At 40.5% G+C, this 23,210-nt stretch overlaps 1 gene segment (V, D, J or C); it reads left to right on the top strand.

Annotated features, from left to right (window-relative positions):
• Positions 1 to 463: 463 nt before the first annotated feature.
• On the top strand, positions 464 to 21,576 carry LOC132806809 (Ig heavy chain C region, membrane-bound form-like). The segment is given in 9 exon segments: positions 464 to 556; positions 662 to 965; positions 1,343 to 1,395; positions 11,536 to 11,841; positions 14,948 to 15,259; positions 17,238 to 17,546; positions 17,994 to 18,323; positions 21,155 to 21,282; positions 21,422 to 21,576. Coding segments are annotated over 9 exon segments (1,800 nt in total).
• Positions 21,577 to 23,210: the final 1,634 nt, after the last annotated feature.

Here is a 23,210-nt window from a genome sequence, read left to right as displayed (position 1 = left end):
TTATTTTGTAGTGGGACAGAGACTGGCAGTGTCCTGGAAAAAAAAACTCAATTGTTTTCCTAGCTAGTAATACGTTTGAACTTCGATTTTAGTTTTATCTGTTTGTGAATGAATGTAGAAATAAAGGGAGCTAACTTCCGAATGAATTTATTTTAAAACAAAATACTTGCAACTATCATGTGAAATAGACCTGAAGGTACTCAATTTTACTTCCACCATTTAAAAAAAAACTCCCAAAGAAGCTATTCAGCAAAATAAATATCCCAAGATGTGTATATATCCATGTTTAAGCATAACCTCGTAAAGACATGCGCCCATGTGTTGGGGCTGTGCAAGCTGAGACCAGGATCCAGTCTCAGTCTCCAGCAGGAAACCAACAGGCGGAAGCTGTGAGCCTGCCCTTTCCGATAGCCATATAAATCCTAGGCACTGGACCGTAATTCAACACTCCTGGGTCGGCTTTGTTTAGAAAGATCTTGACAGAACCGCTTCCCAGAAGTTATCAGAATGATTGTGTCGACAATTTTTCTCAGTTTATTACTGACTTTCTTATCATGTGAGTGTTTTTTTGTTTAAGTCTGTCTTTGTTGCTGTCTCAATGTTAGTCTACCTCAGGAATGTAAAAGTAATGCTCATGGTTTATTTCTTGTCTTTTTTAAAGGTGTCCAGTCGGAGGTTGTTTTGACCCAGCCAGAGGCAGAGACTGGCCGTCCCTCAGGCAGCCTGAAACTGACCTGTAAAACCAGCGGGTTCGATCTCAGCAGCAGCTACATGAGCTGGGTCCGCCAGGTTCCCGGCCAGGGTCTGGAGTGGCTGGTTAGCTACTATAGTTCATCCAGCAATAACTATGCACCAGCGATTAAGGGTCGATTTAGTGCGTCCAAAGACACTTCAAAGAACATTTTCGCGTTGGAGATGACTAACCTGAAGATCGAAGACACCGCCATCTATTACTGTGCAAGTGGGTCACAATGCTGTGCACAGCGACATCCTCATACAATAACCACTGACAAGGATTTATCTCAAATTGGTGATTTCTACCGTGGCAGGAGCGAGAAATAATGTGAGATGCAATTTAAACACAATCCAGTCGTGCTAGTTTGTACAAATGTATAATTGTTTTCTACCTTCTTCGTGTTGATTGTCAAGTTAAATGCAGACCAAACCTGGAAAAGTATTCCAAGCTTTCAAAATACAATGAATAGTAAAAGCTGAAATAATGCACCAAATCATTTTTAGAGGAGTCTGAATCACTGCTTTCTAGGAAGTGAAGAAATTATTTGCATTTTACAGTTTACAGTCTGTCATAGTATTTGACACAACGTGTCTCACAGTGATATAGCTGGTACTATCTTGATTACTGGGGCCAAGGGACCATGGTGACAGTGACTTCAGGTAAGAACTTTGAACATTCTTAGTGACTTTTTAAAAACTTTCTATTCATGTGACTAATTTCTGAATTAAATGAAACTCAGATTCTGTGCTGAGTTTGGTTTGGTTCGGATTGATTTTTGTTCAGACTGATTATAGACTTCAGTTAAGGCTCAGCAAATAGTTAAAATGGTGATGATGGAGTCATTTGCTCAGTGTATCTCTTTTTTTTGATCAGATGGACATTCTATGTGGCTGGGTTACTTGAAACACCTAATGTCTCTTAATCAGTCAGCTATAAATAATGTTTAATGTCAGTGACACCCTGACTGTGAGTTTTATTATCAACAACAAATGCTACGAATTCATAGATGTTCAAGATATTACCAAACATGACTAAAATATGCTAAAATATCATTATTCATTTCTTGAATATATGTTCTTACCATGATTATATTTTCTCATTTATTTTGTTAATTTTGTTGATGACAAGCAGGTTAGAAACTGTCATCAAAGTTTCTTGCGGTGCTATATTGCATTCTGTTGATTAGATTCGGAGTTTGTTTTACTGTTGAATTGAGTTGATTGGATTTTGGCTTTGTTTTAGTTGATTCGGGTTGAACTGTGTTGATTGGATTCTGACTTTGTTTTTACTTGGTTTTGTTGAATTGTGTTGATTGACTTTTGAAATTGTTTTATTTGATTCTGTTGAATTGAATTGGTTGGATTCTGATTATGTTTCATTCAAATCTGTTGTTTTGAGTTGATTGGATTCTGATTTTATTTTCCTTGATTCTGTTGAATTGAGTTGATTGGATTCTTATTCAGTTTGTGAAATTGATCTGCGTTTTCATGCTTTCTGAATCGAAGTTTTCTTTCTGGTGAGGAGATTGACTCTCTGGAATACTTTTCATTACCAATATTTGTGAAGTTCTTTTGTTTTTCATGAATCATTTCTGCATTTGTTAAACTTATATGACATATTTTTCTCTGCTTGATTGAAAACAGGACATCCATTTGTAACGGTCTGAAAAACAACTTAAGGCAGAAACCCAGATGTGTGAGAAATGAAAAAAAACGAGTTTTTAATGGATTGACTTTTAAAAAAAACTCCGTTCTAATTGTAAACGAACTGAATTTTGTTTTGAGTAGCCTCATTCAAAATAAAATTTGGGACCTAAATCTGAAACTGCAGAATTGATCAGATCACGTAATTGAAACTAACTTAAAATTATAATGTGGTAATATTTGTCCATTCAGTAATTTTGTTTTGACCATGAGGTGATTAATCAATATATGCCTTCAACCCCACTCTACTGTGCGCTGCACAAGATTGTCATGATCAGGAAGGGTGTGCAGGTTAGAAATAAATTGAACTATTGCCAGAAACGTTACAGCTTTAAGTGTTAAGTCCCCTCAAAACAAGGTTGCTATTATGACCTGTTATTTCTATTCAATTTAATCATTAGTTTGCTTGATTCTGAGCAGCTTTGTTAGACTTCAATTTGGTTTTATTTGTGAGGTGACATCATGTCCTTGGTTCTGTCGAAAATGTTTGCAGAGCTAGTTCTGCTGCAAACATACCGTGTTGTGATCTGGTGATCGTTGATCTGTTGAGGAGGGACTGTGCTTGGGTAACATTAAATGTGTTATATTTGGGAAACCGTTTCTGGTTTCTACATTGTTTTTGCAATGTTAACACGGTTGGTGACAGTGAACTGCTCTTTCCTCATTCAATGCAATCAGCATGCGAGTTAAAATTTCATAAAGTCTATGATAAAGTGAAAGGCAAATCGCACAGGTTTTAGAAATGAAGGGAAAACAGATACCTTCAGGTGCTATTTTTACTTAAAATAAATAATTAAGGATTAATCTAATCCATGCTTTACAATCCAAATTCGAAACTCAACTATCTAGTTCAATCACAAGGTCTGTCTTTAAACAGTTTACAAGTCATAGAGAAATATAAATAGAATTTCAAAAGTCGAATGTTCTAATTGTTCTTGCTCTTGAGCAAAAATACCATGACTGTGCTATAATTGATCAAGAAACACCTTTCAATTCCGCTGTACACTACATACATATTTTTCTGGCTGGAAAAGATCATTGGCAAAGACCATTTGGAAATTCTGCTCAATTCTATGAAGAACAGATCAGTTTCACTGCTTTGATCAGTTTCACATATAACTTGAGTTAATTAATTGTTATGTCCCTGATTAAACTGGATTTGCAGGATAAAAATAAAACATTAACTGAATTATTTAACCTGCACAGTGCTTTAGGTGTTCCCAATCTGTGCATTTTAAATAAATAGTTACATTTTACAACAAAATATCAACTGAAGAGTCATTCTTCAGGAAACAACTGCTATAGTGAATTATGTGACCAACCAAATTTCGAATTAATTAAAGTAATCCACTCATGAACTCCAGGGCAGCATGGTGGCTCAGTGATTGGCATTGCTGCCTCACAGCGCCAGGGTCCCAAATTTGATTCCACCCTCGGGTGACTGCCTGTGTGGAGTTTGCACATTCTCCCTGTGTCTGTGTGGGTTTCCTTCGGGCGCTGTGGTTTCCTACCACAGTCCAAAAGATGTGCAGGTCAGGTGATTGTGCAGTTTAGCACAGCCCTAGTGTTCAGGGATGTCTAGGTTAGGGTGCATTAGTCAAGGACAAATATAAATTAGGGGGAATGGGTCTGGGTGGGCTACTTACTGTTCAGAGGGTCAGTGTGGAATTGTTGGGCCAAATGGCCTGTTTCCATACTGTAGGAACTCTCCTCTTAAAACCATGGGAGTACTTGCTGCAAACGCAGAAAATTCATTTTACATCGATGTGTTCAGGCGTATGCAGAGTTCACAAATTTGCAGAAGACATGAACTAGAGGATAACAGAGCACATTGTTTATTCAAACACTGAAAATAGAGTAATATTTATTTTAATTAATATACTTGATCGATTTATTGCAATGTAGCGATCTGAAGGAATCTGCTCACTTTAGTTCAGTGTAACAATCATTTAGATTAGATTTCCTGCAGTATGTATCAGGCCATTTGGCCCAACAAGTCCACACCGACCCTCTGAAGAGGAACCCATCCAGACCCATTCCCCTACCCTATATTTACCCCTGACTGATGCACCTAACACTATAGACAATATAGCATGACCAGTTCACCTGACTTGCACATCTTTGGATTTTGGGAGGAAATCCACACAGACACAGGGGAGATTGTGTAAACTCCACATAGGCCGTCACCCGAGGCTGGAACCGAGCCTGGGTACCTGGATCTGTGAGGCAGCAGTGCCCACATTTACTTAGACATCCGTTAAAGTGGGCAACTCCAGACAGAAGCATGTTTTCAATTCATACCTTTTTCAACATTTTAGTTCATTACAAGCAGTTAACAAGAAAATAACCTTGCCCTAATTCCTTCAACAGAAATGCTTTCCACACTGGAATGCAGTATTATTTATGCAGTGCATGCAAAATCTCCACAATTCGAGGAACGTTTTAAGAATATGTAAAAATAATTTAGAGAATAATCCATTTCCTCCAGATCTGTGCTTTAATTGGCGATATTTCCCACCTCAATAATTTTGTTAAATACAATGACTTATTAAGTTTATGAACTCAGTGGTTATTTATGTTCATTGTGAACACATTCTCGTTCACATTAATCCACTGGTTAGTTCCTCTGATGAATATTCAATTACAGTGAATATATTTGACGTGAGGAGTTGAGCAATGTATCCTCTGGGATTAAGTCTGTTGTACAGTTTGTTTCAGTGTTATCTCTGACTAACTTGTCCACGGTCCTGACCATTTATAAATTGTCCAGTTCGGATACCTGAATCTCAGACAGTTCAATTTTATCTCGCGCTTCAAAACCACTTTTATCTGCCAGAAATACAATATTTGATTAGGTGCCTCAGAATTGAGAGCCCTGACTAAGTTGTTCCAATCAGAACGAACGTTTCAGGAACAAAAGGCAGATAGCAAGAGTTTTGAAATTGGTTGTTGACAACAAGAGATATTTGATTGAGCGAGGCAGAGGGAAATATGCTGCATATTTTCTTTGTGCCTCAGTTATGCAGGAGATGTTTCATGGCACAATGTAAAATCAGAATTTTTTTTGCATCTTATTATTTGAAAACTTATTATCAGCTTTTAATGTTACTGGCGATGGTCTTATTACACTTCAAAATATTTTAATCTTTTTCAAACTAAGTAGACCGTCTGGTGCAGCAACATTCACAGGGGAAAGAGGAAGGGAGTTCGAGGTTGGAATCTAGTGACAGTGAATTGATGGCAATGCAATTCCTAGTTTTATTGCTCTGTAGTTCCCATTGAGTTTGAACAATTTGGAGCAGCTGTCAAAGTATTCTTGGATAAATGTTGAAATGTTACTTTCATTGTACAAACATTCTGGAACAATCCCTGGTTGTTGGAAGGTGTTAATAACTAACATGGTTTATAAACTGTCAAAACAGGTGAGCTGTGTTCTCCGTGATAGTGTCGAGCTCATTGTGTTCAGGTCTGTTGTGATGTTGTGGTAGGGTCCCTGATTCTGTGCCAGGTGGCCTGTGTTCACTTACAACCTATTAGAGAGGTATGTAACACCATCTCTTATCAGGTTACTTCAGTACAAGAAAGCAGATTGAGATGTTTGGGTGTTTGTTGGAATTCCACTCACAGAGGCCACTGAAATCTATTCAATCGCTGTCCTGACTTGTGTCTCTTAGACATTAAACAGAATTTTGGTGGTTAGCAGCTTTTTCCAGATCAATATTTGTTCACAAGCTTTTGGGCATCGCTAGATGGGGTTAATGGAGTAAGTGCTCAAAGAAATCCCAGCTTTTGACTTGCTGTCCTAACAATATCATTTATAAATAATCCCGAATGAAACATTTTCAAAGTATATTTGATGAGATTTTGCTTAGGCTGTTTTACTTTATATTAAACCAGTGCTGTAGCTGAATTTGATTGTTCAGTACTGTGGGGGTTTCCGTTGAATCCAACACTTGCAGCAGATGGTGATAGCTTTTCAGTTGGTCTTCCATTGCTATCTCAGACCATCCAGTACCTCTGCTAAGAATCCTTTTTTCAACAGGAGTCAAGCCAACGGAATCACTGTTTATCTCAACGGGTGTGAGCTCTTGTGCCAAAAACATGAAAACAATTTGGTGAAGAGGGGGTCTCTGGATGGGAAAGGTTAACCTTGCCTTCTCTCCACAGGAGCTGCTAGACCTGCTGAGTTTCTTCAGACGTTTCTGTCTTTATTTTGGTTTTCTAGCATTTAAAGTTTGTTGTTTCATTGAAAAACGTTCTGTTCGATTAAACACGTTCTTCAGAGAAAGGATGCATTTGAACAAATTGCAAATGTTCAGAGATATTATTGAATTTGAGTGCCCTGATCTCGAGCTGTAGTTTCACAAGAAACTATTATGAAGTAACAACACACTGCAGAGTGCAGTGGCTGCTGTAATTGGGTGGAAGTTATTTTGATCACTCAAATAGAGAATGTCAGTGATCCCGTTCAAAATAATCAACAGAAGTTTTTTTTAAAGCATGTGTGAAACAATTAATTTATCGAAATATTTTAATCAAAAGTATTCACGGCCAGTGCTAGCTTAATGAATGACACAATGATAGGAAGGTAGGAACAAGAGGAGGGCACTCAGCCCCTCTAGTTGTTCCCCCACTTACTTAGATCATGGTGCATCTGTGAGCTCAATCCACAGATCTCCCTTTGGCTAAAGCTCTTTAACACCTTTGTTTAACAAGCAAAAGCTATCCCAGATTTACTGATTTGACTGCCCATAACAAAGGGAGACACCATTTCTGAAAGACATTCCTGTGAGTACTGTGACACAATGAGGTTGGGATTAATTGCTCATGAAAGTAAACTTTAAATATCTGACAATTTCCAATTGAAACATCCCAATCATCATATTTCATTAATTTAACACTATACTTCCCTGGAATCAAGAAATATAATGTGTGATTGCCTTGCTAAAAATGAGGAGAAAGTGAGGACTGCAGATGCTGGAGATCAGAGCTGAAAATGTGTTGCTGGAAAAGCACAGCAGGTCAGGCAGCATCCAAGGAGCAGGAGAATCGACGTTTCGGGCATGAGCCCTTCTTCAGGAAGGGCTCCTTGGATGCTGCCTGCTCCTTGGATGCTGCCTGACCTGCTGCGCTTTTCCAGCAATACATTTTCAGCAGTTGCTAAAAATGAGGGAAGCTTCATTCCTATTATATGATTAAGAAATAGCTCTGTTCATTCAGTGAAAACACAGTCAAATCACTCAAAAGGAAACCATGATTTGGAGATGCTGGTGTTGGACTGGGGTGTACAAAGTTAAAAATCACACAACCCCAGGTTATAGTCCAACAGGTTTAATTGGAAGCACACTAGCTTTTGGAGTGACGCTCCTTTATCAGGTGATAGTGGAGCGTCACTCCGAAAGCTAGTTTTCTTGGTGTTGTGTGATTTTTAAAAAAAGGAAATCATGTCATCTTGTGTAGACACACAAGTGCCTCAAATAATTTTCAATTCTTCTAGTGGTTGTTTGAATCTCGAGACAGGTGTGGAAGTGTCAGACTTTTTATATCGCCTTGAGAAACAAGTTGTCATCAGTCTATTTGAATTGCTGATGTTTGTGTGGTATTAGCATATTCACAGCGCTGTTTGGAAGTAAGTCCCATGGCTGTGATTGAGGAAGAGGAAACGGGCAGGGAAATAGTTGAGAGTTAAGTTGAAGTCTGATATGGAGGAAAGCTTCACATGCATGTGTGCCCTTATCCTCAAGGATCACAATTTTGGAATATGCTGCCGAACGGACATGTCAGCATGCAAAATGGAAGCTGAAGAAGGCATCTCGGCCTCTCTAGAAGGCTATTCCATTCATGGGATCATCATTAATCTTGCTGCTCATCAATCTTCCCAACACACTGATAACATTGAACCTGATTGTTTACTGTTCAACACAAGAATGGTGAATTCGTTTGGAATTCTCCACCACAGAAATTCATAGATTCAAGACTCATAGATTCTTGAAAGCGTTGTCTCAAGTACCTAGTGTGTTGAAGGTGTTTGGCGCACATACCTTCATTGGTCAGAGCACTGAGTGCAGGAGTTAGGGCTTCATGTTGTAATTGTCCAAAACATTGGAATGAACTGCCAGAGGAAGTGGTAAATGCAGAGCTAGGTCCCACATTGAGAAGCCATTTGAACAGCTACAGGAACTGGATAGGTCTGGATGGATATGGGCCAAAGGCAGGCAAGTGGAATGAGTTTAATTTGGGAACTCTGGTCAGCATGGATGGGCTGGACCAAGGGAACTGTTTCGGTGCTGTACGACTTTATGTCTCACTGACTTTATGGTGGATAGGCTCAAAGTTGGAAGGTGGTGAGCAAGTGAGGGGCTAGATTGGGCATGTGGGAAAGTTTGGGCTGGTAGGCTGGCTGCTGGGTAAGCTTGCGTGCACTCTGTCTGGCAAGGTGGCATCAAGGGAAATGGTAATGGTCACAGGATAATTTGGTCGAATTGTGCTTGGTAGGTGAGGGGTAGTTTGAGCTGAAATGCAGGAGGTCTGTCTTTGCCAGGCTGGTTTATGGAGAGGTGGGCAGGATGCCAGGCTGGTTAGTGTAGAGATGGGCAGGGTGCCAGGATGTTTCAGGGGGTGGAAGGTCACTGTAATGAAGTGACAGGTGGACGTGTTGTCAAAATACAAAGCTCAGAGTCTGGCAAAATGGTAGGTTGTAAAGCACAGATGCCAAAGGAGCTAGGATGCACTGTGCACAGGTTGTCTTGGGTAAGGTGAGAGGTCAGTGATCAAGGGCTGAGGTCATGTCTTGGGTAGTGGGCTTTTGTCAGAGGTTGTGGAAATGATGGTGTCAGGTCCAGTCAGGGCCAGGTTCACCATGGACCAGGTACAGGGCGGCAGGAGTGTAAATGACTGAAAGGAATTGAGATCATATGTCCATCTGGAATATAGAATATAGAACATTACTGTGCAGTACAGGCCCTTCAGCCCTCGATGATTCCACAGGTCAGTGTAAAAATCTGAAGCCTATCTATCCTACACTATTCCATTTTCATCCATATGTTTATCCAATGACCTTTTAAATGCCCTTAAAGTGGGCGAGTGTACTATTGTTGCAGGCAGTGCGTTCCATGCCCCTACCACTCTCTGAGTTAAGAAACAACCTCTGACATCTGTCATCTATGTCCTCTCCTGCTAGCCATCACTATTCAAGGAAAAAGACTTTCACTGTCCACCCTCTGTTTATCTTTTATGTCTCAATTAAGTCAACCTTCTTCTCTCAAACAAAAACAGCCTCAAGACCCTCATCCTTTCCTCATTAAACCTTCCCGCCATACCAAACAACATCCTGGTAAACCTCCTCTGAACTCTTCCAAAGCTTCCACATTCTCTCTATAATGTGGCGACCAGAACAGTACACAATACTCCAAGTGCAGCCACACCAGAGTTTTGTACAGCTGCAACCTTACCTAGTGGTTCTGAAACTCAGTCCCTCTATCGATGAAAGCCAGCACAAAGTATGCCTTCTTAACAACTCTATCAAACTGGCTGGCAACTTTTAGGGATCTGTGTACATGGGCACCGAGATCTCTCTGCTCAGCTACACTGTCAATATGGATTGCCTTGGATGTGTTTTGTGTGATAGGGGGTTGTGTGTTCCGGGCATGAATGGGTGTATAGCAGGGTGGGGTTTGTCAATGTGAGTGGAAATTTAGGTCTAGGCAGAGTAAGTGCAGTGGTTAGTCTGAGAGATGAGGTTTGGTGGTGAACTGCGTATCAGTTTGATAGTTATTAAAGTTAAAGATTACTTGTTCATTTCTCAAATCATATTTACATAAATACTCAGCTGTAACACTCCAAAGTCTCTGAACTTTAATGGTCCTCCATTTTTCAGAGGCCTCCAGAATTCAGATCATTGTAAATTAGATGTTTCAACTTCCAGACAATTGGCCTGAGTTCAGCCGTGGCAGCCATCCTCCCCGTCCCAGTGCACAGCTCCTGCCTGTGCTGCTGCTGCTGCAGTGACCTTCCTCCCAGAGAGAACATTCTGTCTTGCATTGATAAGTGAGGAAGGCTCACTGGACCTGATTTCCAAGTATGGGGATGGCAAACACGAGGGGACACAACTTTAAAGTGAGGAGAGATAGGTATAAGACAGATAGCAGAGGTAGTTTCTTTACTCATTGAGTAGTAAGGGTATGGAGTGCTTTGCCTGCAATGGTGGTAGATTCGCCAAGTTTAAGTACATTTAAGTTGTCATTGGACAGGCCTATGCATGTACATGGAATAGTGTAGGTGGGATGGGCTTCATATTAGTATGTCAGGGCAGCGCAACATCGAGGGCCGAAGGGCCTGCACTGCACTGTGATGTTCTATGTTCTATGATTCACTCTGATTTCTCTCCGGGGGTACTGCCAGCTGTTGGGTATTTCCAGCAGCACGGTACCTAGTGGGGCGGCACGCTGGTTCCATGGTTAGCGCTGCTGCCTCACAGTGCTAGGGACTCTGGCTCCATTCCAGCCTCGGGTGACTGTCTGTGTGGAGTTGGCACTTTCTCCCCATATCTGTGTGCATTTCCTCCCACAGTCCAAATCTGTACAAGCTGGGGAAATTGCAAATGTTGTGTTCAGTGATTGGGAGGTTAGATGCATTAGTCAGGGTTAACCGTAGCATAATAGGGTAGAGGAATGGGTCTGGATGCGTTTCTTTTCAGAGGGTGGGTGTGGACTTGTTGGGCCAAATGGCCTAATTGCACACACTGTAGAATTTCGATGAATCTGCATTTCCTTGGTTTGTATTTTGTGAAACTTCTCTGCTCTTCACAGCAATCCAATGAAAGTGTCAATTGGTGAGATCTTCAAACAGTTACTGGGGTGGGATCAGGATGTTCTTCTTCCTAAATTATATGGCAATGGTCAAGGTCGAGGGCATGTTTCTCAAGAGGGAACCAATGATCATGATCAGCAACTGGTAGGAAACAAAAATAAACTCCAGTTATGCTGCAGACTTCAGCGGGAGCATACTGGCAAACGGTTACAGCTGAGGATACATTTGAGTAACTGATAAGGTCAAATTAACAGAAACTAACATGCTCAATTGGTCATTCTATTGTAGAGACACCATCTCCCCCCACGCTTTATGGCCTGGTCTCCTCCTGTGAGGAGCACAGCACCGGTTCGACAATCTTTGGTTGTTTGGTGATGGACTATTCCCCAGACGTCACCAAGGTAACCTGGAAGAAAGGTGGGGTGCTAATCACGAATGGTGGATTGAAGACTTACCCATCAGTGAGAAACAAGAAGGGAACCTACACCCTGAGCAGCCAGTTAACCCTGCCCGGGTCAGCGGTAGATTGCCCCAGCAAAATCTACTGTGAGGTTCAACACAGCGGGTCACACAAGAGCAAAGAAATGCCATGTGGTACGTATTGTGGGAACTGAGATAAACAGAGCATCTGGCATTAATATGAATAAGGCATTATTTATAACCATTTTCACAGAATCACCTTATACAGTACAGGAAAAAGGCCCTTTGATCCATCCAGTTTACGCCTATCAATAACAGCCACCTAACTATTCCAGTCTCATGTGCCAGCACATGATCCATTGCCTTGTGTGACTTGCCCTTGCAAGGATGCATCTCAATACTTCATACTTATTATGAGGGGCTCAGTCTCTACATGACTTATAGGTGCTGAGCTCCAGGCTAACACCACCCTCTGTTTGATTTTGTTTTCCCCTGAGATCCACTTGGAACCTCCTGGCCTTACCTTCACCCTGTGCCCCTGAGGCATTGATCTCTCCATCAAGGGGAAAGGTTTCATCCAGTTTACCCAGTCTATGCCTAAAATAATTCTAGACATCATGATAATCTTCTCCCTAATTCTCCTCTGCTCCAAGGAAAACCCCTGTCTATCTCATCTAGTTTCATAACTAAAACCCTCCAACCCAGGCAAGATCCTGGCAAATCTCATCAATAATGCCTTCAGTGTAATCACATTCTTTCGATAACATGCACACAACGCTTCAGTATGGCCTAACCAGTGTTCTATCAAGTTCCAGTATCATCTCCCGATTCTTCATTGTCAATGTCTAGGCTAATAAAAGCAAATATCCTCCCACCTCCTTAGTCTCTTTATCCAGACGACACAGTACTATAGGGGATCGGTGGGTACATGCACCAAAGATCCTCAGGCCTTTCCAGGGTTCCACCATTCAAAATGTCATACCTCACAGATTCTTCTGCCGAATTACATTACCTTACATTTATCCAGAATAATTTCCATTTGCAACTTCTCTTCACATACAACCAACCCTTTTATATCCTCCTACAATCTAAAGCCATAATGCTCATGACTTACCAACATGACAGTTTTCATTTCATCTGTGAATTCACTGGTTAATCCTCCTAAATTTGAGTCTCAATCATTGGTATGTAAGAGAAATAACGTGGAAATCAACCCCAATCCCTACAGAACACCAGGAGACATAGATTCCCAGTCACCCAGACACCCGATGACTATTATCCCCTGCTCCCATCACTCAGCCAGTTCTCGATCCAATCTGTCAAATTAACTCGGATCCCATTGGCTCTGATTATTGCTATCATCTGGACATCGAGTTATCTCTCTGAAAACTACTATCAAATTGTTACACATGACTTTCTCTCAATAAAACTATGCTGAAAATTGTTGATTTATCTTCCAAATGAAGACTAATTTCACTTTTCAATAGTTTCCCTACCACTGAGACTAGCCTGACAGATCTGTGTTTTCATTATTTATCCCTTCCTTTGTCCTGCGTAACAGTGCAACGTTGGCTGATCTACACTCACTTGGCACAACTGCTGTGGCCAGACAGTAATTCTAAATTATTGTTAGCGACCCAACTATTTCATCCCTTGCATCGCTCAACCGCTTGGTATACTTTTCATCTGCCCTGGAAATATAACCACTTTTCATTTAGCAAGACAACACAGAACATCACGTCATGTGCCCTAATTTCTGAAAGTACATCACAACACTCCTCCATGATTTCTGTCCCCACATTGTCCCTCTTACTAGTGAACACTGACACAACACATTCGTTTTGACCACAACCTAATCCTCCGGCTCCACTCCAATAATAACACTTAATGGGCATTACTGTTTCCCGAATAATTCTTTTATTATGAATGAGCCTGTAACTTTTAAAAATATTTTCCTTTATTTTGACTCCTATTATTTTCTCATGGTCCCTTTTGCTCTTCTAATTCCTTTGTCTTTCAAACTCCCCCTTGCGCGTTCTGTACTCCATACTAATTTCTATTGTTTTGAGATTTCAGTATAGACAGGAAGCCTCCCTTGTTTCTCCTTATCTCACCCTCCATGCCCTTTGGTATCCAGAGCACGTTACATTCTTGGTCCCATTCAGTGGCTTCCTGAGAAATGTCCTCCCTATGATTTTCCTGTCTCTTTCTTAAATGTTTCACACTGCTCTGACTCAGATTTACCAATAAGTGTCAGCTTCCAGTCCACTCTGGTTAAGTCATTACCTGATCTTACTAAAATTGTCCTTCCCCTTTTCAGAACTTTGGGCCAATTTCTATTCCTTTGCAGTACAATCTGAAATCCAACTGATTTACGATCACTGTCTGCAAAGTGCACCACCATTGATGTTTTACCCACTGGGTCGACTTCATTCCCAAAAGTTAAGTTCAGGTTCACCCCTCTCTTGCAAGGTCTGGATTAAAATTCTCTGTATTAACACATACTTTGTTTAAATATTCTCCTGGGGGCATTTTCAGAATTGTGCTCCCTCTAAACGTTGGACAAAATGAATATCCAAGCCTATGCTGAGGAAGTTAAAAACCTCTCTTCTCATTCCCCTATTTAATTTACATATCTCTGAAATTTATCCATGTATTTGCACTTGGTCTTTTGGACCTATAGTAAGGCCTATCGTGCTCTCCCAGTAGTTATGTTTGCTGTATTTTGGTTTTGAAGTACTGTCCATTTGCCTTTGTTCGAGGAGGTATCTATGATTTCATTTCTCTTTACAGCCTAAAATACTCTTGTCAGAATTGTGACAGAAGCAACATTCCGTGCCGCAAACCCCTGCCCCCATCCTTTTCCATCTTTCCCTGTCTCGCCTGAAGGCACTAAATCCTGGAAAATTGAATAGCCACTCCTGCCCCGCTCTCAATATGTCTCCGTGATAGCAACAGCATCATTTCCTCATTTATGCCGGTAATTCATCTGCCTTGATCATCAGACTCTGTCATTAAAACGAATACCATCCAATGTTGCTATCTTCCTTCTGATGTTACTGGCCTATAGTTTCTATGCCTCCTTGACTCCCTTGCTGTGTCCTATAATTTTAGCCTTTCACATTGTCCTGATGATCTTTCTGTGTGGATCCCAGCTTCTCCAGCACTCTGCACAATTATGATTCTTGTATCCATTAATCACAAGAAACCTTGATATATGAGAACTGATTGTATTTGTTATGAAATTCATCAGATAATTTATGCGATGTGTTTCCTAAAGGTACAGGTCCTCTCCCACCAACTCTTCTCCTAACTGTGAGCTCCAGTGAAGAAATCGCAAGCAGCAAGTTTGCAACTGTCGTTTGTTCAATCATCGATTTCCATCCGAAGGCAATCAACGTGACTTGGTTGAAAAATGGCCGACGCTTGGATTCTGGCTTCTTCACGTCTCCCGTGTGTGAGGCGAACGGGAACTTCTCGGTGACGAGTCGGCTGATGGTCCCTTATGGTGAATGGTACAACAGCGCAGTCTATACCTGCCAGGTCACTCACGAAGAGAACATTCAAAGTAAAAACATCACCGCACTCCAGGGTAAGAGACACATACTGGGAGAGCTACAAATCACTCTGAACTCTGATGTGAATCAAACACACTAATTTATCAGGCGTAGTAAACAGCACGGTACAGCTTCTCATTTCCCAGCATGTCACGTATCTCATTTCAGTTTGAATGTTACATTAGCATTGCTCATAATTCAACATTTTGGCAAGTCAGAAAAGCATGTTTCCTCTCTGTTGAAGGTAGATATATAGACAGTGAGCTTTGTTAAATAGTTTGTTAAATAGTTTGTTGCCTGACCATGCTGGGAGAGGCATTCAGAGTGATGAATCCTTGCCTGGTAGTGGCTTCAAGGATAAGTTTGGGGGTGGAGGGGGGATATTGGAGAGATATCTAATTGAAACATAGAAAATACTGAGAGACTGAGGTCGAGTGAATGTAAATAGATGTTTTGACTGGTAGGCGAGACTAGGATCCAAGGGCACAGTCTCAGGGTCAAAGGGGCACTGTTTAGAACTGAGATGGGGAGGAATTTCTTCAGCCAGAGGGTGATGAATCTGTGGAACTTGTTGCTGCAGAGGGCTGTGGAGACCAGGCCATTGTGTATATTCAAGCCAGAGATGGATCGGTTCTTGTTTATTGTGGGGAGAAGACCATAGAATGGCTTTAGCCCAAATGTCGATTTTCCTGCTCGTCGGATGCTGCCTGACCTGCTGTGCTTTTCCAGCATCATTCTGATCTAAACTCTGGATTGGCCGAACAGCCTTATTCTGATCCTCTATCTTATGATGTTGTGGTCTCAAAATGACGTGGTTAAAATATGCAGTGACCCTAACTTGAAAATAAATCAAAATGCGTTCAATGCTTCACTCCCTGCTCAGGAATGACCTGTTGGCCTTGGACATTGTACGACATCGATTTTTATCTGGTACTGAGTTCTTTAATTTCATTTATGGGATCAGACCACAGACCAAGTGGGTATCACATTTGATGAACTGGGATAAACGTGATCTCACTGAGCCTCTTTAAGATGCTCTCTGTAATTAGTGGATGAGGCAGGAGAATAAATTCTGGTAAGAATGCTACAATAGGGATGAATGAACGAGGAACTCGAGACAGGCTGATTTAGCCTGGTTTGGGGTGGCGATGTTTACACAGTGGGTAGTGGATGTCTATAAAATTAGTGTACATTTCCATCACGTTTGTAGATTAATTTAAGACACTTTTGTTTGTTTTTTTTTCCCCTGCTCTATGAAGAAATTAAAAAATGCAGCTTGGTAAATAAAGTGAAAGTACAGACCAGTCATGAACTAACTGAATGGAGGGAAAGACTTAAGGAGATGGGTGTCCTTCTCGATATCCAATGCTGTACTCAGTGCCTTGTTTTCAGATCTACTCCAAACTCAGCCCACGAGGAACAATGACATAAATTAGAGAATGACATCACACCAATAACGCAAAGTATTTTTGATCACGTTAAATATAATGAACAGAATTTCCATGGATATTCACTGCTCCTGTAGCACTTTAGAACTCTGCAAAGAGAATAATTATTATTTCTTATAATTTGTCCAAAATTTGGGATGTGATTTGGCAGTCAGCGTGACCAGCAGCACTTGCACCTAAGGGTTATGAACATGGAAATGAACTCATTATATTCAGATTACTCTTGTCACAAGTATCAATAGATGGTCTTAAGTGAGAGACAAACTCTGAAAGAAAGGTAATTCCATGGGTTACATCATGGTATCTTCGATGATTTTACTTTTTTCACAGCTTTCACTTGTTACAAAGCCAGTGTTCTTTTGGAATAATTACACAGGGTATGTCACAGGTAATCACAAATGCTTTCACAAATCAAAATACATCAACAAGAGTAAGCATTGTTTCAGCAATGGTTGGAGTTGCCATTTCGAAGGTGGTGTCTTCACCCTGTGAAGAAGTAATCTGAAGATTAGGTGTTTGTATCATAAAGGGGCATTTTTCATTGACTTTGATTTTTGTTTCATAGAAGATACCGAGTGCCACCCTCACACCGTTAAAATCCTCCCACCGCCAATCGAACAAGTCTTACTGGAAGCGACGGTGACGTTAACCTGCGTTGTGTCCAATTTTCTTCCTGGAGTCAGCGTGACCTGGAAACAAGATAAGAAGCCTCTGAGCTCAGAGATTGCTGACCAGCCTGGACAGAATCCCGACAGCGTGATCAGCAAATTAGACATTTCTACTGAAGCCTGGCTGAGTGGTGTTACTTTTGAATGTGTGGTGAACCATCAAAATCTACCGACTCCGCTGAGAGACTCCATCCACAAGGAGAAAGGTGAGCGGTGAGATTAAAACACAAAGCATCCCATGTGTAATCCAGATCCAGTTACATCAATGGCAGGCTTTGATTGGGAATGAACAAACACCGTTGGGAGCATTTATGATGCATCTGAAGGCAGGATAACTAAGTAGCTGATTAAGAAAAAGATGGACCAAAGGATATTGTATTCTGATTAAATCAGATAAGGTGGGAAGAAACCTGGGTTGTGATGTCACCATCAGCAATGACAATTGGACAGAATGCCCTTGTTGTGGGCTGGAAACATGGAGGCAACTTTCACATTAAACTTTACTTTTTTTACTGAACAGAATGTGTACTCTTTTAGAAAACAAAAGTGAATAAATCCCAAATTAAAAATGGCGTATTTTAATATTGAGTGAAATTGTGATATTGGTTCAGGATGTTTTTGATTGATTTATATTTGTCTCAAATATTCTGCAGTGATTAATCCGCTGGAGCCATCAGTGTCAGTCCTCCTGCCACCAACAGAAGAAATCTCCGCACAGAGGTTTCTCTCCCTCACCTGTTTAGTGAGAGGTTTCTCCCCCCGAGAGATCTTCGTCAAGTGGACAAACAATGACAAGCCGGTGAATCCCAGTAACTACAAGAACACCGAGGTGATGGCAGAGAGTGACAACACTTCCTTCTTCATCTACAGCCTGTTATCCATTACAGCGGAGGAGTGGGCCAGCGGTGCTTCTTACTCCTGTGTGGTGGGACATGAAGCGATTCCATTGAAGATCATCAACAGAACAGTCGATAAATCCAGCGGTAAACCGAGTTTCGTAAACATTTCACTTGCACTGATGGACACTGTTAATTCATGTCAATAAAAATCTCAAAGTTGCATTTAATAATTCAACAGAAGTAATAAAGTTTCTTTTTCCTCCAGTTGTGAGTTAAATACTGAATGAGTTGTTTCTCACTCTGACTTACATTCCATCTGTGTAGTTAAAGTGGGTTATTAACAGGTCTAGGACAAGTGTCTTGTGCAGTTAATGTTCTCTGCTCAGATACACCCTGGGTCAGAGACAGAGTAAAGCTCACTCATTGCAGGATTCCGCCAAGTACCTTATCCATCCTAAATCCCTCTGTGACAAAATCTGACAATGTCCATTTTATGTCCAGGGTAGAGCACGAGTTTTGAACTTGGTGTTCTTGATTCCCCTGATTGGACATTCTTATAAAATTCATGTCAGTTTTAAACTGCCACATTGCACCAATTGGAAATGTAAATTTAAGACACTTTAAAATTAAATTTGATTGGAACATACCAATCGTAAAGAGTGCAGAACAGTTTGAATGTAACCGTTGTTTCTGGGGAACTGCCAGGGATCTTGCACCAGTGCATGAGTTGACAGAATGTAGCTTCACTTTCACACCAAAGAGAATCGACAGATAAGTTGTCGTGGAGCAGAGGGGAGGGGAACGATGAATGGTCTGTCCTCTTGCTCCCTGTGCAGAGTTTTCATGGTAGATGTCCTCTGTAATGTAACCCCGTTACTAACAGGAACAGTCAGCTTCTTGCTTACTGTCCAAAGATTTAACATTTCCATGCAAAATAATACCTTTGAAACATGTTGGACATGCTTGGGCTCTGTTAACAAATGATTAACATTGATTCCCCTAATCCAAAACTGGTGTTTGCATTGTCCCGGTTTGAATTCTGTAGTTTTGTCTCAGTTTTCTGGAGCACATGGGATCAATTCTGGTATTCGAATACCTGATATCATTTTGTTTCACATACAGAACACAAGTAGACATTTTCTAATAAACATATTCAGAAATGTTATCTCTGGGGCAGTGGGGATTTGAACTCACGCCTTTTCTCTCAGAGACACAAATTCTATCACTGCAACAGAAGAGTTGCTCATAAAACGCTTATCTCTTCACGACGATGGGAAATGTTTCCTACAACACCAAGGTCAAATCTAATTATAGGCAATCCATTAAAATTAGAACAATAAATTAGAATAATAAAAATTGCAGTCTGGTATAAGAACAGATACAGAGAGATGATCGCAAATACACACGGAATGACACATATATGGGCTCTCACCTAAAGACACATATTGATGTGCACACTCAAATGTGCATACAGATAAGATGTCACACATGCATACTCGCACAGAGCCACACATGCAAGTGGTACTTGAACACTCACCTAAGCTCATACAAAAACTCACATACACCGAAAGAAAATTATTTGAACAAATGATCAGGAGTACTCACACATAACCATGAGAAATATAGACACACGGTAACACACAAATGGGCATGAATACATATACATTCATACAGCACAATGCGTACAGACATACACGCATGAACACACAGATACAAATTCCAAAAAATGTCCTCCCACATGTCAACTCATACAGGCACGTAAGTGCACAGAGATAAACATTAATATAATTATTTTCCCATTTTCAGAATCACAAACATAAGATGACAGAGGCAGCTTAATTAGTTATTTTTAAACCACATTGATCAGCATGTATACAATGTCACACGTACACACAAATTCCGAGTCTCACATGCAGACACACAAGTGCATAGATCAATAAATAGAGGGGCGTTTATTAAATAAGGATAATGAGCACAAGCATCAGCAAGCATCCACAAACACTAACACAAACAAGCTTCTCAGGAGATGGTTTGGGAAAGATTGCCACACAAGCAGACATCATCATATAAATATAAACATCCATCAAAACATGACGTTGCATGCTAACATTTATTAAGCATAACATGAAAATAACCTAGTTTAGGTAGGACCTGAAACAGACACATAAGCACACATTTTAGATAGCACTAATGAAAAGTGAACACTCACAAAGACATTTCAAGATAAGCATAGGCAACAATGAAGTGGCATATTAGCATAATGATGCTTACACAATGTGAAAAGACCAAAATTTCGGTGCACAAACACATGAGAACACTAGCAGTAAAGGAACAGGAATATGTTTATTCATGCACAGACTCCAACATGGGCAAGAGTGAAGTAAGAGGCACTCAACCACATACACAACCATTAAAGGGAAACCAAACACACCAAGCAGTAGGTCAAATAAATTAAGGGACACATGTACAAAAACTTATTCCTAAATATACAGATCCTACAAACAAAAATATGAAGCAATGTCCTGACTGTGATGTCACTTATATTCACGATTTGCCAAGCAATTGGTCATCAATACATAAAGGTGAGAATCACATTTGAACTTTTATTCAGTGATGGCCACAATTTTCAACTAAAGTGCTGTCACAGCCTATATTTAAAATATAATGATATAATTAAAATAATCATTCGTAATAAGCATTCCTCAAATAATAATATCCTTAAATAATAGATTAAAAGAAAATTAATTTAAAACATTCTGACATGGACAATGAAGAAAGAACATGTGCAGTCAGTATTTGTAATTTCTTGCTGAGAGTCAATAATGCACTGATGGATACAGATAAGAGTCACACTTGAGAAATACCTGACTGCTTTATGAAGATGTAATGGTCTCTAATTACATGACTTGGATACACATAGATCGATCTGGATCAATAAACGATCTAAATGCGTTCTCTCGGCTTTATATTCATAGATTCAATAGAACGCACTTGGATTGAAGACTATGAGGATGATAACAGCAACATCTGGACAACTGCTTCCACGTTCATCACCTTGTTCTTCCTGAGTATTTTCTACAGCGCTGCCGTCACTCTGGTGAAGGTGAGAATAATCACATCTTTCTCATGCCAAACAGCCCAATATGTTTTGTGAAATCTCTAAGTGTGCCATTGAATAAACATTAAATCTGAAAGTCCCTGATCATAAATATCTGTGTCATTGCTTTATTTCTCTTTTCCAGGTTAAGTGAATGAGTTGTGGACCCCTTTGATTTTCCTGATCTGCTTATCAAGGTCTCTGAATTCCCAATCTACAATCTGTCCTGTTGCTGACTCTCACAGTGAGATCACTTCAGTTTATCAGTGTGTAACTGAGACAATAATTGATGGATTTTCGTTTTTACTTTGATATCTTTGAAATGGTTGTGGTTGGAAGAATTTGTAGCTTCCCTGTTGTTTGAAGCCCATTTGTTTTGTTTTTATTTGTTCCTTACTCAGAATGGTTGCCTACCCTTTCTGATGAGCCTTTGTATTCCCTTTCTTGTGACTGTTACTGATGTACAGAAAATTCCCACCTCACAGCGCATGTGTTCTCGTCTCAATGTGGCACCCAACCATTATATTCACTTCTGTTAGCTTTTACATCAACTTTTTGGATAAAAATGCTTTCTGAAATGGTTAATAAATCTCGAATGAATATGCACTAACCTTGAGTTTGCTTAATTCTTTCTTCAAGGCCAGCCAGTAATCAAACATTTTCCCACATCCTACTCCTTTCCCAGCCAAATACTTTCACTTGTTCTGTTTGGTTGTGTTTCATCCAGTCATTTAGTTTAATGTTGCGCTGCCATGCCGCCCACTAATGTAAATGCATCTTTCACACGATATGCCTGATGGAACACTCCAGAGGCAGAATGATTAGAGAACATTTCCTCTTATGCACCAAAGGTCACGGCCTCGGGTCACGTAATGATACAAATGAGGAGCTTTGCTCCACCAGAAGCCTATAAAAGGCAGGCAAAGGAGTTTGAAAGTTTACTCTACACCGTCTAAACTACATGTACTCCCAATGTCCGGACAGCCTGGGTTAGTAATGCATAAATCGCCACCTAAAGCGCCCAACGAAGCATTCATCAGCCAAAAATGTCAACGTTCAGTCAGGTAGTCAGACACAACACGTGCACAATCCAAGGGCGGATTCTCAGAACTGGAGTTTTTCCTCACACATAAATCTCATGGAGCACTATTCCTGGGATCTATTTGACACACCACACCTGTCAAATCCCAGGGAATGAGACTGGGATCTATCTGATACAGGGATATTACTGAACAGCAACCCTCAAAAATAATAAATCAGAGGTCGATGTTGATCAGGCAAGTCAGAGCTCATGAGTCCCTGAAATATTCAGCCATTGGGATCTATATGATGCAAGACAGAGTTGGGAACCAATCATAGCAACTGTTCACAGAGTCTGGAAACTATCAGCAGAGGAGAACATTCTCAATTTCTCAGAGTTGGTGAGGTGCATCATCCCGGGAATAGTGTTGTGAATCAGTCACGCACCCAATCTCATAATTTTGCCTTTTGTCAAAAACGTGGCCCCTGAAACTAGATGCAACATTCCAGGTGAGACAAGAGACTGTTTGATTTCAGTTTAACATAATTGCTTTGTGTTTGTTCTCTACGGTGTTATTGATGAAGTAGGGTTTAGTTGCTCTTCTGTCCACGTATCATGGTACATTCCCTGATTTGTGCACATACACATGGAGGATCCTCTGCTCCTTCACCCCCTTTGGGTTTACCCCCTTACTATTGTATGTTCCTCTGAGTTCATCACAAAACAAAGAAGCACGTCACCCCTCCCTGAGACGGAGATCTATCTGACACACCGATATTAATGAATAACAATCCTCAAAAATGATAAATCACAGGTTGATTTCGATCAGAGAAGACAAAGATCAGAAGTTCTGGAAACCCTGCTGCTTTCCATGTCCTTTCCCACAACCCCTCTGTCAAACTTGATGCTCTTA

Source organism: Hemiscyllium ocellatum (assembly GCF_020745735.1).
Source record: "Hemiscyllium ocellatum isolate sHemOce1 chromosome 15 unlocalized genomic scaffold, sHemOce1.pat.X.cur. SUPER_15_unloc_3, whole genome shotgun sequence".
Classification (NCBI taxonomy): domain Eukaryota; kingdom Metazoa; phylum Chordata; class Chondrichthyes; order Orectolobiformes; family Hemiscylliidae; genus Hemiscyllium; species Hemiscyllium ocellatum.
The sequence above is the reverse complement of the archived record's forward strand: the minus strand, read 5'-3'. Positions and strand labels throughout refer to the sequence as shown.